Source organism: Cibotium barometz, chromosome 38 (genome assembly GCF_041138505.1).
Source record: "Cibotium barometz isolate CiBa-2024 chromosome 38, ASM4113850v1, whole genome shotgun sequence".
Lineage (NCBI taxonomy): Eukaryota > Viridiplantae > Streptophyta > Polypodiopsida > Cyatheales > Cibotiaceae > Cibotium > Cibotium barometz.
The window spans coordinates 40,614,827-40,633,503 of NC_141083.1; the positions used below are offsets into that span (position 1 = coordinate 40,614,827).

Genomic DNA, 18,677 nt, shown 5'->3' on the forward strand with positions numbered 1-18,677 from the left:
TGGTGGGTGACTACACATCTCCCACGACATTGCTTGACTCGTCTATCACCCCAGACTGCTGTCTTGCCATTCCGCTGAGAGGGAAATCAAAGAGGAATACTTGGAAATCTTGCTATGGAATACAAACATCCTGCTAGGGAAAATGAATTTCCTATTAGGTCAAACTTCCTACTAAGAACTGTCCTGAGGAAAATCCTTACCGTCACAACTCTACTGTACCGCTACTACAGTTCCGCGAGGAAACTTCGTGCGCGAAAGAAACTCTACAACATCCTGGCTGGAAATCTCTCAAGTTGAGGAAATCGCAGCAGCAAAGCAGACATCCTGCATCTTCAGGCAAAGGAAAGTTGTGGGTCCACTTAAAAACAAGTCTGTGGAGAAACCATAACATGGAAGAAACTTAAAACAAGTCTGCGGGGCGGAGAAACCATAACATGGAAGAAACTTTCTGAAAACGTCAGTATGGAGAACCTTTCACCACACAACCCAAGCAGATTTAGGCATGCTTTCCACATGTTTATGAATCTAAGGATGGTGAAAAGTAATCCCTTCCAATAGACCCTCTAGGAAGTTGGCAACAACTGGGAGTGCCTCACACCGTTACAATCAAGAAGTCAGTGCGAAAACTTCTACAATCCTACACAAGCAAGAGGGAGTGTCAAAATTCAAGCACAATTTGGACCAAGAAAAGGAGTGCCAAGAGCAAGAAGCAGTGCACAGTCTAGGTCCAGAAAGCCCAAAAAGGGTGGAGCAACAAAACCAGGAAGAACAACCACAACAAAACTCCCAAAAAAGGTTCAAGGGAGCCATGGCATCATTAGCCAAAAATTTCCCGATGTTCTCAGGAGAGAAAGGGGAAGATGTGATCTACATGTAAGGAGGTTTGAGCAATACTGGAAAGTGGCCAGACCTCGGGATGTGGAGGAGCCAGAGATGAGTGAAATATGTAAAGATGCTTTCATAAATACCTTTAAAGACAGAGCCACGGAGTGGGTGTCAAGATATCAAGATAACCATTTCCAAACCTATGAAGAGGTCATGACTGCTTTTCTGGGAAGATTCTGCAAGATAAAGTTTGCAACTTAACTCTGTGATCAAATGAGAGAGCTCCGACAAGAGGACATGGATGTAGAAGCCTATGCAACAAAGCTGCTAAGCTTGAGGCAGAGAGTGGCAGAACAAACCCGACCCTCAATGCAAATTGTTGCTGATTGGTTTGTCCAAGGACTTAAGAAGCCGGACATTCATGTAGCAGCAGTCAGCACAAAGCAAGAAAAATCTAAAGAAGAGTTCGAGGAACTAGTTGAGGTGGCCAAAATGGCAGAAAAAGAAGTCGAGAAAGGAGACAAAAGAGGAATCCTAGGGAGAGTGTCACCAATGAAGAGGACAATTAAGTGACTCCAGCGGCGAGGTAAAGAAAAAGAAAGACAAAAAGAAGAAAACTAGGAAGGCACAAAGCTCCAGATAATTGATGCTTTCTTTATTCTTCTACTTTCTATTTCTTGACCTCTTTCGGGTCATGTAGCATCTCTTCATCTATTATTTGTTTTCCATTTTTGCTGGCTTTTTGTGCAATCTTCTACCATTCCTCCTCCTCATCTATTTCATCTTCAAACGAGCTAAAAGTCACCTTGGCTACTTTCGAGGATCCTTCAGCTTCCCTGTGATGTTGCTTGGCGTAGGCGTCTCTTGTCCAAAGATCCACCAACCGGGCAACCTAACTTTTGTGATCAATAGCTAATAAATTATAAAAGATCAAGAAAAGAGCAGAACCATACTCTTTACCCTTAGTAGTCTGTCGATTTCCTCTTTGACTTGCTTTGCATAATTGGGGTTCATTCTATACCTGTGTTGTCTGAAAGGTATCGTTTTCTCTTTTAAGTTGATGCTATACTGGAAGAATTTAGGGTCGATGCCCTTCATGTCTTCATATGACCAGGCAAAGACATCTTGGCATTCCTTTAGCAAGGACACCAACTCCTCTTTGAATTCTTTTTCTAGTTCCAGATTGATCTTTACATGCTTTTCTTCTTTTCCATCCCCTAGATTTACCTCCTGTAGTTTGTCCGGAATTACTTTTGTGGCATTGTTTTCTTGGCTCTCCTTTTGCTTTTGCACCCAATCTTAGATCTCTTGGATCTCTTCTTCTTGCTCCAGATTCCGGGCCCATTTAATTTCTTCCGAGGTTTTGCTCAGTCCCTTTGTTTTTTTAGAATCTGCTTCTTTTCTCTTCATTTGATTGTCTGCTACTTTCGCATTTTCACCCTTTGCTTCCGCATAATGCCTTATTACTTCATCCACATTTAACATGTATAAGGGCACCATGTCCGGGTATTCACGGAGTATTCTGTTCTCTTCATCATCATCAAAGCCTTCTTCCTCCATCCAGCACTACATCATTGACGAGTACATTGTTCTGTTGAATTGTGACTTTGGCCACTTCATCATCTCTAGATGGGGGTTCTTTGGCTTTTATATTGCTGCATTCCAGGGTTCCTTCTTCTATTGAGTGCTTCAGTTCCTTGCTCGGTCCTTCAATGCCTGCCACCATCAGGATCTTGGCCTTGAATCTCGAACATAAGTCTAGCACTTATCTCAGTCAGACCTGTCTATCCAACAACATTGACACTATATTGGTTTGTAACCAGTCAGCATTTTTATAGCTTTATTCTAAGCACTCCTTATTGAGGTGCTCTGCACGCTTGCTACACTTGCTTCTACTTATTTCCGAGACGGAAGATCTGTGATGATTTCGCATGAGTCATTCTCCTTTTGCTTACCTTGCCTTCTCTCTATTTCCTTAGTAGTTTGGATCCTCACCTTTTCCTGCTGTTCCTAGTCCACAGCTGCCTCTTCTTCATGGGCTTTCGGTGAGTTTTGATTATCTAGCGGAGTTATTTTTACACTAGATTCATTAACTTTAGCCCTTGTGACTGCCAAGATGTCATGAACCTCCATCTGAATGTCATCTACCTGCATCATGTTGGCATTTGGCAGATTTTCTTTGAGCTGTATCAATTCTTCTTTTCTTTCTTCATTGTGCTTTTTCTTCATGGCACATTATGCTTTGGTGTGTCCAGGATGTTGACAATAGTAGCATGTGAAGGTTGTGGAACCACCGGCTTGTCCTTGGCCTCTTCTTTTTGAATAATTTTTGTGGCCTCTATTTCTATACCTTCCCATTCTTGGGGGTCTTCCTTCCGCTCCTTCCATGCTGTTCACCATGGGAGCTCTATTTTTCATGTTGCACCTGCAGTCCCATGTACTATGATTGTACATGTTACAAATGGTGCAAGTTGGTGGCATAGTGCATTTGCGGAAGTTGAAAAGAAGAAGAAGCTTGAAGAAGAGGAAAAGAAAAAGGAGGAAGAAGAAAAGAGGAAGGAAGGAGGAAGAAGAGAAAAAGAGGAGACAAGGAGAACATCAGAAAAAGAGAGAGGAAGAAGGCTAAAAGGGGAAGCTATCCACAAGAAAAAAAGTTGTCATACCAGCGGAATTGTGGCCTTGGGTGGCGACTCTAGCACAGAAGGTGCAGGAGGGCCCAAGCCATAGCCTCAAGTTACCCAGAGAGTTGGAGACAGAACTCCCCAGCAGAGCTGCACATGAACAGAGGGCTAATGTCTGTAGCCTAGAACATCCTCTCGCAGGCTCTCTCTTCGATGGAAGATTATGAGACAAAGACCTGGAGCACCATCAATCAGATGTGTGCCCTGAACCATAAACAACATGGAATGCTAATGAATGCCACATCTAAAGCCAAAGATTTAGAGAGCAAATCACTGATGATGGCACAACAAAATGAGGAGATGCAGAAAAGGGCCCTAGTACAGCAAAAAGAGCTGAGTGAGGGGAAGATCAGAGTCCTCATTAGTGAGAAGCACATGCTCCAAGCTCAGGTGGAAGGGCTCATAGTGGAATCAGCAAAAGTAAAAAAGCTAGCAAAGGTCTGGGTCGACACAATACAAGGACTGAAGGATGAAGTGCTGGCCAGCACAATTGCATTGGCGATCGCTCAGTCAGAAGCCCAAGCCTTAAACCAGGAAGAAGAAGAAGTTATGTGCCGTCCGCTAGATGCCAAGGTAGTAGTAATAAAAATAGCAAAGACTAGACTCAACAAAGTCTAGGATTAGGCGTTGCAAGCCCTGATAGAAATTCAAGAGCAGATGTCTTGCAAACCACAACAGGTCATTCATTGACCTAGATAAATATGACAATGAGATAAATATGACAATGTAGACAAAGAGCCACAACAGCACCAGCACCAACAATAGCAACAACAACAGCTAGAAGGCCAGGAGTCCCCCAAAACAAGTGCTTTTGAAAAGGGAAAACAAGTAGAAAATGAAGACCAAAGTCTAGTAAAAGCACTGAAGGCTACTACTAGATGCAAAAATCATCTATGAACACTCTAATGGATTTCCCAAAGAATGCTTGAAACACCATGTTCATGAAACGTTGAAATGTCGTTGGAGCATTGGTTAAACCAATTGGCATGACTCTGAAAGCATAACAACCCCAAGGAGTGATGAAGGTTGTTTTCAATTGATCCTCCAATGCAATCCCAATTTGAAAGTAACCCGAGTAGCCATCACATATTGTATACTTCTCATGACCTGCTACCTCATTTAGGATCTCATCTTGAAATGGAAGAGGAAAGTGGTCCCTTTTTGTCGCCTCATTGAGTGGACGATAGTCCACACACATCCTCCATTTGCCGTTCTTCTTGGGAGTGACCACGATGGGAGAGACCCACTCTGAATTTTCTACAGGATATATGAACCCCACTGCTGCTAGAAGCTTCCTCACCTCTTTGAGTAGTGCTTGCTCCTTGATGACTCCTAGTCTTCGTAGCTTTTGTGCCTTAGGTTTGGCTTCTGGCTTTAGCTCGATCTTGTGTTGAATGGCCTCTACGCCACGCACATCTGTGTAATCTTTAGCAAAAAACCTAGGAAATTTCCTTAGTACACATTTAAACTCCTCTCCTTCCTCCGATGTAAGCGTTTTTGAGAGCATAGCATCAAACATTTCTTCATCATGCACAATTTGGTCTTTTTGAGAGCCTACCTCCTCCAAACCTTGACAAGGTGTCTCTTTCTCTTTTGCTCTGAATCTTACCCCCATGACTTCAATGGAAGACTTCTCGTCCATAGTGCTACTGTTGCTTTCTTCCTCTGAGGCGTCATCGGTCCAATCCTCCTCTGTTTCGCCTTGAGAAGATTCTTCATTTATCTCCTCTTGTCGTTGCTCCTTCATGTCAAAGATAATCTTCTTACGATTTTCATTCCTGCAAATTAACTTTCCATTTTCCCAATCCTACAAAGCTCGCATTCTCATTAGCCATGGTCTACCTAGGATAAATGGATAACCACTTCCCTTGGTAGACATAACATAAAAATCAACAACCTTCTTAATGCCAAAAACTTCCACAGAAACATTCTTACAAATCCCAAGACACTTTGCTTTGCTATTGTTTGCCATTTTCACCTTAATTTCAGGTGTTTCATGAATATGCATGCCTAGTTTTTGCATAAGGTCCTCTGTCATAATGCAAATTTGTGCACCCCCATCTACTAGACGCTTCTTAACTAGCCTTCCCTTGATGTAGCAATCTAATATAGGTGTAATGTCCTCATCCATCTCGGCTTGTGAAATTTTTACAACAAGCACATTCCCTTTTGTTTTTCTCCTAGTGCTCACGGACTTTGTTAATTCTCTCCTAACTTGTGGACATAAGGCTAGAAATTGAGGCCACGAGATATCAGGACCCTTACCTCTCATGTCTTCCAAAAGGTTGTATGGAGCCATACCATGTCCAAGGGGGAAATCTTGGAGGTTTATACGACGTCGTCTCCTCTTGACTTCCTTGTTTTCCTTCACTTTCTTTCCTCGTCCATGGTCACTTTGTGATGCCACACCCTCCTTTTCCTTCTCTTTTCCACGCCTTCGTTTGACACCATTTGCTTCAATGTCTTCCTCCTTGGCCTTTGTTACCTCTACCACATGTACATTTGGGTCCGGCAAGGGCGGTATTCCTTCCACTCCTCGTGGAGGTGGTCTTGTTGCATTGGGCCTCTGCAAAATCATCGGTTGTTGTTGACTAGTGCCTTCACCTGCATTCATCACTGGATAATTCATGTTAGGCTTCCCTGGCTCCCCACGAGGCCAAGGACAATTATACATTCCATGCCCTGACTCTCCGCAATTCCAACATTGCAAGAGTCGCCTAGGTCGTGGCTCTCGTTCTTCAACCCTTTTAGCTTGGCCCTTCTGTTCCACAGCTTGTGCAAAGTGGATAGACAAGTTATTTAAAGACTCATTTAACTTTTCTATCACCTTGACTGTGACCTCAGGTAATTCTCTACGAGTGCAAGACTGTACCTCTTCCCTAGGCTTTGAGTCATCAAAGATGAAGCCCCCCCCAAGCATACACCTCATCTTTCGGAGTTTCTTGGTAGCCCTAGCCTAAGCAACATCAAATGTTGTGGGCTCTCCTGACTCTACTTGCAATTTTAGTGATGGGTACATCCCTGCAACAATAAATCTCTCCTTCTTCAAGAATTCTGCACCATCTCCAGGGTTAGGAAGACTACGCAACCAAAGAGTCCAAAGACGTAAGAATTCTTGCTTGTAACTCAAGTAGTCCTCTAGATCCTTTTGCTTATGAGAAACTATTTCTTGCCATAGCTTTTGTGTGTTCAAAGGAGTGAAATAATTGTCTCTAAAAAGTTGTATGACCCCCTTGTAATCTACTCGTGCGGGTGCAGGTAGAGATTGAAACCAAGTGGAAGCATCTCTTCGTAGGACCAACTCAAACATGTCTAAGCATACTTGGTCTCCTACCACTCTCTTTATGTGGAGTGCCATTCTAAAGTTTGATAAGAACAACTCGGCATCCTCACCGGGCTCTCCAAAGAATAAGGGGTAGCCACTCATTTGCCTAGTGGTATCCATGCTTAAGAAGAAGAAGCACAAATATGATTGCACAAAGGTCTTCCTTCACTCTCTTTCTCTCTTACTCTTTTTTTTTCAAAGTAGAATGAAAATGTAGACGTCAAAGCTTATGTCGTAACGAATCAAAGGCAAAATAAATGGATTAACTGAGGTATTAATGGCTGCTACTTGCCTAGGTCCAAATATACGACGAATGACACGCTGAAATTGCAACTTACTACCAACAACTATGTGTATTTCTTGCCTAGCATAAGAAATTAACCTACGGTATAAGTCTTCTTGATTCATAAAACTAAGCTAAAATAAGATGAAAATATGCACATCAAAGGAAATGGTGTAATCTACAATGGGGAGTATGACAGGATTAGGTGATGCTAAAACCTCTCTTAGTCTTTCTGGACCAAAAAGAAGAACCATGCGTTGTTGGTAGAAAAATTTTCTATCAATGCAAACATTCACTCTAATGGAGTGCACCCAATGAAACTGGTTGAATTGAATCCCAAGAGGATTAGGAGGAGGTGGATTATTCATAAAAGATCACACAAATGTACCACTTTCCTTCTTAAAATATGATACCCAACAAGCACACAAGGAAATTTATATGTTAAAGAGATCGATGTACCTTAAATACCCATTAAAAAACTGCTCATTCCTCAGTGGGGGCACCAAAATTGAGGCATCCGGGGCGGACAACAAGAAGAGCGGCCTCTAAGTACTCCTCAAGGCTCCCATGTTGCTCAATGGGCTTGGGGCACAACGCAACACAAAAATAAGAACCCCAAAACCACACACTCAACAAGAAAGGGGCACCACCTAGTTATGTGTGTGAACTAGGACACCCAAGATCTTTCCTTGTAGCCATATACAAGCAACCATATACATTAATCAAAAGGCACACACACCCTCAACAAACACCCAAGATCTTTCCTTGTAGCCAATACAAGCAACCATATACATCAATCAAAAGGCACACACACCCTCAACAAACACTCATAACATATGGTATTGTGTATGGAGGAGACTAGCATAACACAAATAGATGCACACCAAACTTGGAGAAGAACTTAGAGAGACAATATAAACTTGATTTTGTTGTCGGTATACACATGGTCTTAAGGTTACGGGAGCCCTCTCACCATACAACCCTCTTACCATGGAATGAAAGGCAACAAATCAAAAATAGGCCCTCAAACCGCCAAGCATAAATCACACCACAAAATACAAGGATTGAATTTACCTTAAATCAAACATCGGACCGCTTTGCTAAATCAACTTTGGAGATGTAGGAGTCCAAGATTTTGTACACAATTGCACCCAAACTACTAATCTTATTTATGCACAAAGGCAAGATACAATTATGATAGGGAGTATGGCATCACTCAAGCCCTCACAATGACATAACTAGCTTCAAGCTTCTCTATGCAATCAAAGGTATTGATGTATAGAGAGAGCTCACAAGTTCACTATCTCCTTACACACTAGAGTTGGGAGTGGTGTACAATGTGTGTAATCCCCCCCTTTTTACAAGGAATGGAGGGGGCTCATTTATAGGTTTGAGAAGTCCCAATTAGGATTAAGCCTAATCAATTTTATTATGGAAAATCATACATTATGGATTTTTTATTTTGAAATGAGAGTGGGCCTCTTCTTATCCCTTGAGTCACATGGATGTGGGCTCAAGGTGAGAGAATTATTGAAGATGAGAGGAGAGTGTGATGTAGAGGTTTGAGCAAATAACTTGTAGTAATGCCTACTTCAAAAGTAGTAGAGTGGGTGCTTATTTACAAATGTTAGTGGTTAGTAGTTAGTAATCACTATAAAAGGTTAGTAATACAATGTACAAAATGGGTGAGAAGGGCTGAGAGGTTGAGTGAGAGGAGTAAAGATTTGGAAAGATCCTTTGTGTGGTTGAAAGCTCGAAGAAGCTTGGATTCTCCCATGTGTAGATCTTTAAGTTAACCGCCGGTCTCCTTCTTGCATTTGACACCACAAAAGTTGATTGAGGTGAAGAACATGGGGGTTTTTGTAGATGGAAACCCCATATTTGCAGAGGTTAATAGGATGCATTCATGCTGAATTTTTATGTATTTTTTGAGATTGGGAAAATAATTTAGTAATATGGGAGTAGTAGGGAAAGAAATGGAGATGAAGTATGGGTGTAGAGTAGATATGAGAGAAAATGGAGATGGGAGGAGAGGGCAAAGGTAGAGAGGGTGAGAGAGGACATGAAGTTTGCAGGTTTGATGGAGTGAGAAAGGAATGAGTAAGTGTGTAGGTGATGAACATGTAAGGGAGGTGAGAAGAGACTAGGTGTACCTTGCCAAAAAGTGTGCAGACTGGGGTCCAATAAAAAATTCATATCTCACCGCCACTAGCTCCAAAAATTCTCAAAAAAATTGAGCATATTTCTGAGCTCCCGAGCTAACTTTTGTCTTTTGATGACCAGTCCAAATTCAGAGTGAAGGCGGGCGCAAAAAATTTCAGCAGAATCATGTATTTTCTGAATTTTTAAAATCTTTGTGTGGGTCCCCATTGGTGGAATTTCTTGATAGCTCCAAAAGTGAGCCCCCCAATACATCATACCCTGACCTTAGAGACTCAAGTGTATGTGGACACTTGCATGGAGGAGATTTTTTCCATTTTATAAAGGATTTACATAATAAGAAAAAACAAGCTAGTATTTAACTAGTCAATATATCATGACAATATGGTTATTATGATAGGAAAATAAAATAAACAAAGAGATCTAATTGTGAATAAAATACTAAAATAAAATATATAAAAATAATTGATATATGAAAAAGTATTTAATAAAAATATATAAAATATTTAATAGTAAAAAATATATACAAAAATACTAAACTATGGAAGTCAAAAGGGAGGGAGACCCTCATTTATTTTAGGGTAGATGAGAGAATAAAAGATGAAATAGTCTAAGAAAAAAAGTGATTTGGGTAGTAGGCTTTCTACATGGTGTGGATAGAAATGTGAGGGCATAGGATTTACTTATGCATGGTGAAGTTGAAGCATATGTACAATGATGGTCCAAAAGTATTATGAAGAAATAATAATAATAATAATAAATAAATAAATAAAATATCCTTAGGTTTTATAATACATACGCCTAATGAAGTATTTACATATTTGAGAAAATAGAGACCTCCATATTTAGGCCCTCATATGAAATGAAATATTTACATAAAATGGGCCGTAATAATTTTATTTATTTTTGATGAGTAGCTAGCAAAACTTTTTTTTAATAATATAAAAAATATATAGAAGATATGGATAAAGTCCTTAACGCACACACGCCTATTTACAATGAAAAGGTATTTATGACAAAGAGTTTATGTGATTTTCCTTGGCCGAGGTAGCTCCTTGTGGTAATGTGGATAGCCGAAAAAATGGCTATCAATATGTATATATACATACATATACATATATATAGATATGTATGTATGTATATATATATTACATATATATAGATATGTGTATATATATTACATATATATATATATATATATATATATATATATATATATATATTACATATATATAGATATGTGTATATATATTACATATATATATATATATATATATATATATATATATATATATATGTATATATATATATATTATATATATACATATCTATATGTATGTATATATGTATGTATATATAGATATATATCTATATGTATGTATGTATGTATGTATGTATGTATATATATATATATATATAGAGAGAGAGAGAGAGAGAGAGAGAGAGAGAGAGAGAGAGAGACTTATCATGTGAGAAACACATTAACTAGTTTCATTTGGAGCTTATCAGTACTACACATGTTGATAACATTCATCCTCATTCTTAAAAATGCAGTCATACTAAAAACAAGTAAGTAACAATACTATAGGAACATGAGAAGAGTAAGAGTGTTTTTACACCAACTTAAGCACACAATAATGGATGGATAATTCCCATTAGACATGGCATGGGTGGTTGAAGTAGCTTGAGCATGACCTTTTTATGTACACGGTTAATGTCTTGGAATTTCTCTCTCTCAGCTACACGTTTAAATGTCTTAGAATAAGACCATATAAAATAGTCAAGTCGGGCGCATAGCATCAACGCTGTGCCTGCAACATGAAGGTTGTGGCGTTGATCAGCGGCGGCAAAGACAGCTGCTATGCCATGATGCGATGCCTGGACCACGGCCACGAGGTTCTCTTCTCTACTCTCTTTGCGTGTGTTGTAATAACCCTGGATGGATGTGTGTGTGTGTGAGAGAGAGAGAGAGAGAGGGAGAGAGGGAGAGAGAATATCATGTATGTATGTTGTTAGTACAGCCTACGCATAAGTATGTATGTATGCGCTCACCACATTTAGTATGTACGTGCTCCTCTCATCATTATCTTTGGCATTTTTCCCCTTCTGCAGATAGTGGCCCTTGCAAATCTTCTCCCAATGGATGACTCAGTCGACGAGCTTGACAGCTTCATGTACCAAACAGTAAGTCATTTGCCAGAAAATCTCTGTAGGCAGGGCCTCGTTTCGGAAAAAACCGTAGAATCATTATAACAAAGCTTCATATCTAAGGTGTGCAGTTAAATGTTACGATGGAGCACAATATCTGTTCTCCATAGCTAGGCTCTTTTTGATAGTTCCATGTGTACTTTTTCAGTTTGGGCTTTTTTAAATCAGGTTGGGCATCAGATTGTCATGGCATATGCTCAGTGTATGGGTTTGCCCTTATATCGGCGACGAATCCAAGGGGTATCAAGGTGTGTATGTCTGTCTAACAGCAGAAATTTACAATAACAACACCAAGTGTTATTTCATTGTGGGAAAGTATTTGCCTTGAATAACACGTGCAAGATTTCTCTATAGGGAGCGTGCCTTTGAGAGAGGGTGAAACAACACCAATGAGGTGTGAACGTCCTTGGGCACCACCTCGTGTGAACAATATGCACGTCAATGCTTAAAATGTAAAATCTACCTTGCTCAAAACAACTGAATGATACATCATTGCACAAGATAATATGCAAAAGAGAGACACTGCACGATGCACCACCACCACTGAGGCCGCGAACGGGCCAACCCCCCCTCAATACTGAAGTATATTATTGGAGTATTTAATCTGAACAAAGTTCCAAGGGCTTGCCCGCCAGATAATCCAATGCAATGCAAATATGAAGACAAGTTACCTAAACAAAAGTGTGTTGAAGTAGACTGTCGATGCTGGACTCGTCGAATGAGTCAAAGTGAAGTGACCACTTGCCTCATACACTTGGAGTTGAGTGAACGTGTAACTATCGTTTCGAGACCATGCACAAACATGCGCTCTTGTACTAGGAGCTTGGATCACGCAACTCACATAGATTGTAGTGTGAGTCTTGCAGTACATAAACACGAACTCATACAGTGCCCAATACACGAACAGGCACTCGGTAAGGAACTGGTACTCAACAGATACACGGTTGTCGTCGCCATGAAAGGCATTGTGAATCCTCCAATGATAAGGGAATGCAAGCCAGAAAGCATCCTCATTGATTTGCTTGATCACCTCAAAAGGTTCGTAATACCAGGTGCAGAGCTTACGACATGCTCCCTCTCTTGGCCTCTTATGGAGTCTTGCTTTCTTAAATTTCAGTAGTATCCAATCATTCTCTTTGATGTCCGCCTCTCTGATGTGCTTGTCGGTAGCCCTCTCATACTTATCTTGTGAACAAACAATGGCTGTTCGCACTTGTGCAAAGGCAACATCAAGATCTTTGACATACTTATTTGGGGGTGAAAGTCGATGAGAAGTCTAGTTTAGTGCTCATATTGTCAACCAGAGCTCTCCAAATGAGGCTCGTAGTCTTGGGAGCTCTATCTCCCACAATGGACTTTGGCATACCATGGTGTTTGAACAGTAGTGCCACAAATAATGGTCTTCTTGACCGGAAAGAAGTGTGGCTGCTTGCGAAACTTGTCAACAATGGTCCAAATACTACCATTGCCTTGCTGAGCACAAGGCAAATCCATGATAAAGTCCATTGTAATACTTTCCGATGGTTGCGAGAGAATAGGCAATGTTTTGCTTGTTAAACTTGACCTTCTGGCACTTATGTCTCAATATCCTTGCTCATACTTGGCCAAAAGAAATAGTGCTCAATCATATGCGTAGTAGGTATGATACTGTCAGAATACGCAGCGGAGATGATGACCAGATCTTGTAACACAAGAGCAAAACGCAGTGTAGAAAATCACAGCACAAGAGAGAGAGAGATAGGCGTGTAACTCTGCTCTATATACACAAGAAGATCCCGAGGAATGATACAAAATGACAAGGGGGCTGGGGGCCATTTTATATGCTCCCCCATCAGCAGTTGGCTTGCTGTAGGGCAGCCGACTGGGCACAAGAAACCTCCATGACTGAAAAATCACAGTCGGCCAGCAGCATAGTGGGTTGGCCAGCATCAAAGAAGTCCCATGACTCATGCAGTGCAGTGGGCCACTTCCAGAATCTCCACAGATGCAGTCGGCCAGGTTCAAGATCCTCGTGCCACTACTAGACTGCCTCCCATGCCACAGAAAAATAGAGAAAAAATGGGAAAAAATACGGAGAGTGGGGAAAAATGAGAAAACACCTCATAAGGGTGGGCACACCCACAACAAAGACCCTGGTGTATAAAAATAGACAGGAGATGACTTCTAACACCCCCTCTTAGCTCAACCAACCACAGGGAGCTGGGGTGCGGCCTGTGCAAATCCTGAGATAGCGACTTCGTGAAGAGGTCCACCGTACTGTCCTCCGTCGAACAGAACTCTAGCAAGATGTCATCAGCAACGATCTGTTCACGAACAAAGTGCCTCTGGATGATCATGGGTTCCTCCAGTGGAAGCCCAAACCTGCAATGCAACCTCTGCATCCTCACCACCTCACAAGCAGCATCACAAACAGCCCGGTACTCTGTCTCTGTCCTCGACAAGGCAAAAGATGACTGCCTCTTACTGCTCCGTAAAACTGCTCCTGGGCCTGAAGTAGATCTCCTCGTGTCCAGATCTCCTTCCCAAACTGAGTCACTCCACCCGTGGAGTCGGACTCCATCCAACAATCCCCCTCCTGTGTACAAGAGTCCATGATCTGTCGCATGCCGCAGAAACCACAGGAAACGCAATCCTGCCTCCCAAAGAGTCATCCGCAACCATGAGCTCAACTGTCTCATCAGGAAGCTCCCATCCAATCTGGTGTCCATCAAGCAGATCAATGAACCATTCTGCTTCTGAGTCAAAGAGGCATCACCCTGCTCACAAAGATCAACACCTGTTACGGTGCAAAACCAAGTCCTGGAAACCTTCTGAGGACCACGCAAGGCCTTCTGAAACCTGTCAACCACCCCCTCTGAATCCAGAACCACAAAGTCTGGAGAACACACCTCCTTCTGCAAGTAATCAACTGCCACCTGCCTGGCTTTCCAAAAGGTCCTCGTGGAAAGAACATCCTCATCTACAGGAGCTTCTTTGTCCCGAATACTACGAGACATCAGAGCATAAGTTACCTGTTCAGTTTCCTCTGACTAACGAACACAAGAACTACCAACATCAGTACTGGAGAGTTCTTGCCAACTGATGCCATTTACTGGCAAGCTATCCACCATCTGGTCCTGGAAAGCCTGTACCTGTAGCGTATCCACACTTAAGTGGCCATTACCAGATTGCCACGCATCACAAACCTGAGGACCTAGGAGAGAGAGTGCTGAAAGCTTGTAAACTCCATTCTCCACTCCGCCTTCCCAAACTACCTGGCCTGTTGCTTTGTCCCGGAGAGCAACTAAGTGCTCATCAAACTCCACCCGTACGCCAGTCTTGCAAACCTGATGCACTGACAACAGATGAAAACCAAGTGACGGAACATACAACACCTGGGAGGAATGCTTCTCCCCTCTCCCATCGGGAACTATCTCCATCCTGCCCTCACTGTGAATAGGGATAGTGGATGTATCCCCAGTAAGAATGTGACCAGAAAACCTGCAGAGATCATGTAAACCGGAACGGGAAGGAGTCATGTGCGTGGAAGCACCACTATCTAGAATCCACTCCCGAGTATCCGCTATGGGGAATCCTCCAATCTCCTCCCTGCCTGAAGAAAATGAAACATCAGTGTCCACCACCTCCAAGTGCACAAAAGCCGGAGTCTTCATGATTGCTACTGAGGAATCTTCACCCTTCTCGGTCTTCCGCTTGGGACACTGCCTCCAATAGTGGCCTTTCTCGCCACAATCATTACAGGTCCTCTCTGCCTTTAGTTTCTCGCGGTCAGTAACGGACTTCTTCTGAGAAGACTTCTCCGACGAAGCCTTCCCTTTGCCCGTGTTACGGCCTTTCGACCGTTGGCCAGTTAAGGCCTCCGAACCTCCACCTTGAGGAGGGTTCGTGAATTGTTCCTCCTGGTCCAGGACCATGGGCACAAGCTCCTCCCAGGTAATGGTGTTGAGCTTGCCACTGGTAATCAAAGACGAGTAAAATGTTGAGTACTGAGAGGGCAAGTGCGACAGCAACGTTATGGCCATGTCCTCTGACGATATCTCCTTCCCAGGCTGAAGAACTTCCTGCTGAAGAGCCTGCAGCTTGTTAATATGCTCCCGCATCGTCGTCGACTTTGCAGGGCTCATAACCCGCATCTGTACTTCTAAGGAAATCCTCTTCATGGGCGATACCTTGTTGTAAAGAGAGGCCAAATGCTGCCATATACCTCTGGCCAGCGTCATATGCTTTACATGATTGATTACCTGCGGTATGCAGTTGAGAAAGATAAACGAACGGACCCTGGCGTTGACACGATCCTACATCTGTGTCTGAGCCTCCCAGTCCTTTCGGATTGACGGTAACTCCCCTTCCTCTACTTCCGGTCGTGGAACCCCAACGACGACGAAATCAGCGAGGTCGTAAGACTCCAGAACAGATTCCATCGTAACCTTCCATATGCCGTAGTTGTTCCTGTCCAACTGACAGTCCACCGGGAACGTGGGGAGTGTTGGGATCTTCACATGCCTCTCGGCCATCTCAAACAGATCTGCCATTGCGGGGATGTACTCTGAAAAGGGCGGGAGGGTGGGAAAAAAGAAGAATTAACACTTGCAAGTGGCTGTCCAGCAAATTAGCCCGCCGTCCTCTTGCTTCTCCTCTTCCCGAACAGTCCCGAACGGTCCACCAATCAGCAACACAGCAGTCTGTTAGAAGTCATCTCCTGTCTATATTTATACACCAGGGCCTCTATTGTGGGTGTGCCCGCCCTGTATAAGGTGTTTTATCATTTTTCCACACTCCCCGTATTTTTCCCTATTTTTTTCCATTTTTTCTAGTGGTGGGGAGGGTTGCCAGAGGGTGGCAGGAGCACTCCAGAGCTGGCCGACTGTCCCAACAGCAGTCCTGTGGCTGGCCGACTGCACACAGGTGATGCGTGGGCTTCAGGGCTGCTGGCCGACTGCACACAGATGAGTCGTGGGCATTTTTCTGCTGGCCGACTGCATTTATGCAGTCGTGGGCACTTTTTATGCTGGCCGACTGCTCTCCCAGGGGCATATATATAGGCCCCTTGCCTCCACCACTTATTCATTCAGTTTTCTCGGGATCTTGTGTATAGAGAAGAGTTTACACACCTATCTCTCTGTGTTTCTTGTGCTGTTTATTTTCTGCAATCTACTTGCTCTTGTCTACCCAAGTTTGGTTATCATTTCTGCTGCATATTCTGACATGGTATCAGAGCCCTAGGCTCGAGATAGATCTTGGGAGTTTTTCTGAGCAAGAGGGGGAGCGTTAGGCTGCTGATTGGTGGACTGTTTTGGGCTGTACGGGAAGAGAAGGTGCAAGAGGAAGGCGGGCTAAGGTGCTGGACAGCCACTTGCAGGTTTTCAGATTTTTTCCCACCCACCCACCTTTTCAGGTTACTCTCCGCGATGGCAGAATTACTAGAGATGGCAGAGAAGCACGTGAAGATTCCGACTCTCCTCACGTTCCCAGTGGATCGTCCGTTGGACGGGTCCAATTACGGCATCTGGAAGGTCATGATGGAGTCGGTGCTGGAGTCATATGACCTTGCTGATTTTATCATCATCGGGGTTCCACGGCCGGAAGCTGAGGAAGGGGAATTACTGTCGACAAGGAAGGACCGAGAGGCACAGGCACACATGTGGGATCGTGTCAAGGCCAGGGTCCGGTCGTTTATTTTCCTCAATTGCACACCACAAGTGATCAATCATGTGAAGCACATGACGCTGGCGAGAGGCATATGGGAGCACTTGGCTTCTTTGTATAACAGGGTATCACCCATGAAACGGATCTCCTTGGAAGTGCAGATGCGGGTTATGAACCCTGCAAAGTCTTCGACGATGCGGGAACACATTAACAAGCTGCAGGTCCTTCAGCAGGAAGTCCTACAAGCTGGGAAAGAGATATCATCTGAAGACATTGCCATCACTTTGCTGTCCCACTTGCTTGGTCAGTATTCGGCTTTCTATTCCTCCTTGATTACGAGTGGCATGCTCAGCACCATAACCTGGGAGGAGCTTGTGCCAATGGTCTTGGACCAGGAGGAACGTTTCACGAACCCTCCTCACAGCGGAGGTTCGGTGTCCCCACTGTCTGCGAAGCAAATTTCGTTTGGTAAAGAACGGAAGTCGCCTAGTGCAACGTTCTCTACTGTGTGTTGTATAGAGAGTAGGGCGAAGAGCACAAATGTGCGCCATTGTGTGCGCCACCCGTCTGTGACGAAACCGCCGTTGTGTAGAGGAGGGGGGCGAAGACCTGCTGGCCTACGTTGTACTGAAAGAGCACAAACTCGCTTTCTCACTCCCCTTGCCTGTGAGACACTGGCTGCGGCGGCCAGGCCATACCCGGCCTGCGTGGCCAGCCAGGCCATGCCCGGCCTGCGTGGCCAGCCAGGCCAGCCAGGCGGCGGCGGCGGCCAGCTAGGGACGGCTAGCCAGCAATGACCAATTGGGCGGCGGCCAGCCAAACCAGGCCACGGCCAGCCAACAAGCGCAGCACCAGAGGAGAAGAAGAAGAAGAAGAAAAAAATCATTTATTTTTATTTTTTATATTTTAATTATTCATTTTTAATAAAATTAAAAATGAAACTAAATTCAAACGGATCCTCTCTCTCGGCTGGGGAGGAGGGATAATCCCGGCAAGGGATAATCCGTGTGTTCCAGGCACAACTTCCGGAGAAAATTTATTTTTCTTATGAGTTGCAGGCATTTTTTCTCTTGGATCGGAGTATCCCAGAGAAGCGGCGCTGTCTGGAGGCTCGCAGCGCAACACAAATCGACAAGCGACCGTAAAGGGGGGTGACTATTCTCTCTCCATCACTGCTCATTTTATTAGCGTTTTTTTTAGTAATTTCCGAGTTCCCGCATTGTTTTTTGCAAGAATTAAAGATGTCTGCTAGGCGTAGTGTGTCCCCACCGCCTTCTACTTCTCTAGGTTTTTCAGGTCTCTTGTCCTCGGTCGCGGGTTTGACCCCGACCGAATTGTCAGGCCGTACATGCCCGACCGTTGTTCGGTCCGGAGTGCGCTCGTCGATCACGCGTGATCCGCCAGCGCCCTCCTCGTCTATTGACCCCGCCTTAGGACCCAGTGAGCCCGCAGCGGTCGCATTAGCAGATGACCCCTTTCTGGCCGATGAGCCAGAGGACATGAACACCAACGTCGCCGAGGGGACCGAGGAGGACCTCTTGGAGTACGA

The 18,677-nt window shown here is 43.7% G+C and overlaps 1 protein-coding gene across 4 annotated transcripts in view; it reads left to right on the forward strand.

The window, feature by feature from the left end:
- The first annotated feature begins 10,997 nt into the window (after nt 1–10,997).
- The window catches only part of LOC147616718 (endoribonuclease), a 74,949-nt gene continuing 67,269 nt past the window's right edge, over nt 10,998–18,677 (forward strand). For 2 of the 4 annotated variants that reach the window (XM_086777792.1, XM_086777791.1), the window contains exons 1-3: nt 10,998–11,170; nt 11,387–11,458; nt 11,651–11,730. In XM_086777792.1, coding sequence (XP_086633918.1) covers nt 11,093–11,170; nt 11,387–11,458; nt 11,651–11,730 — 230 coding nt within the window. In that variant the 5' untranslated portion in view covers nt 10,998–11,092. Of the gene's footprint in view, nt 11,171–11,386; nt 11,459–11,630; nt 11,731–18,677 lie in introns of all 4 variants that reach the window. The other 2 variants (XM_086777794.1, XM_086777793.1) reach the window with 1 other exon arrangement.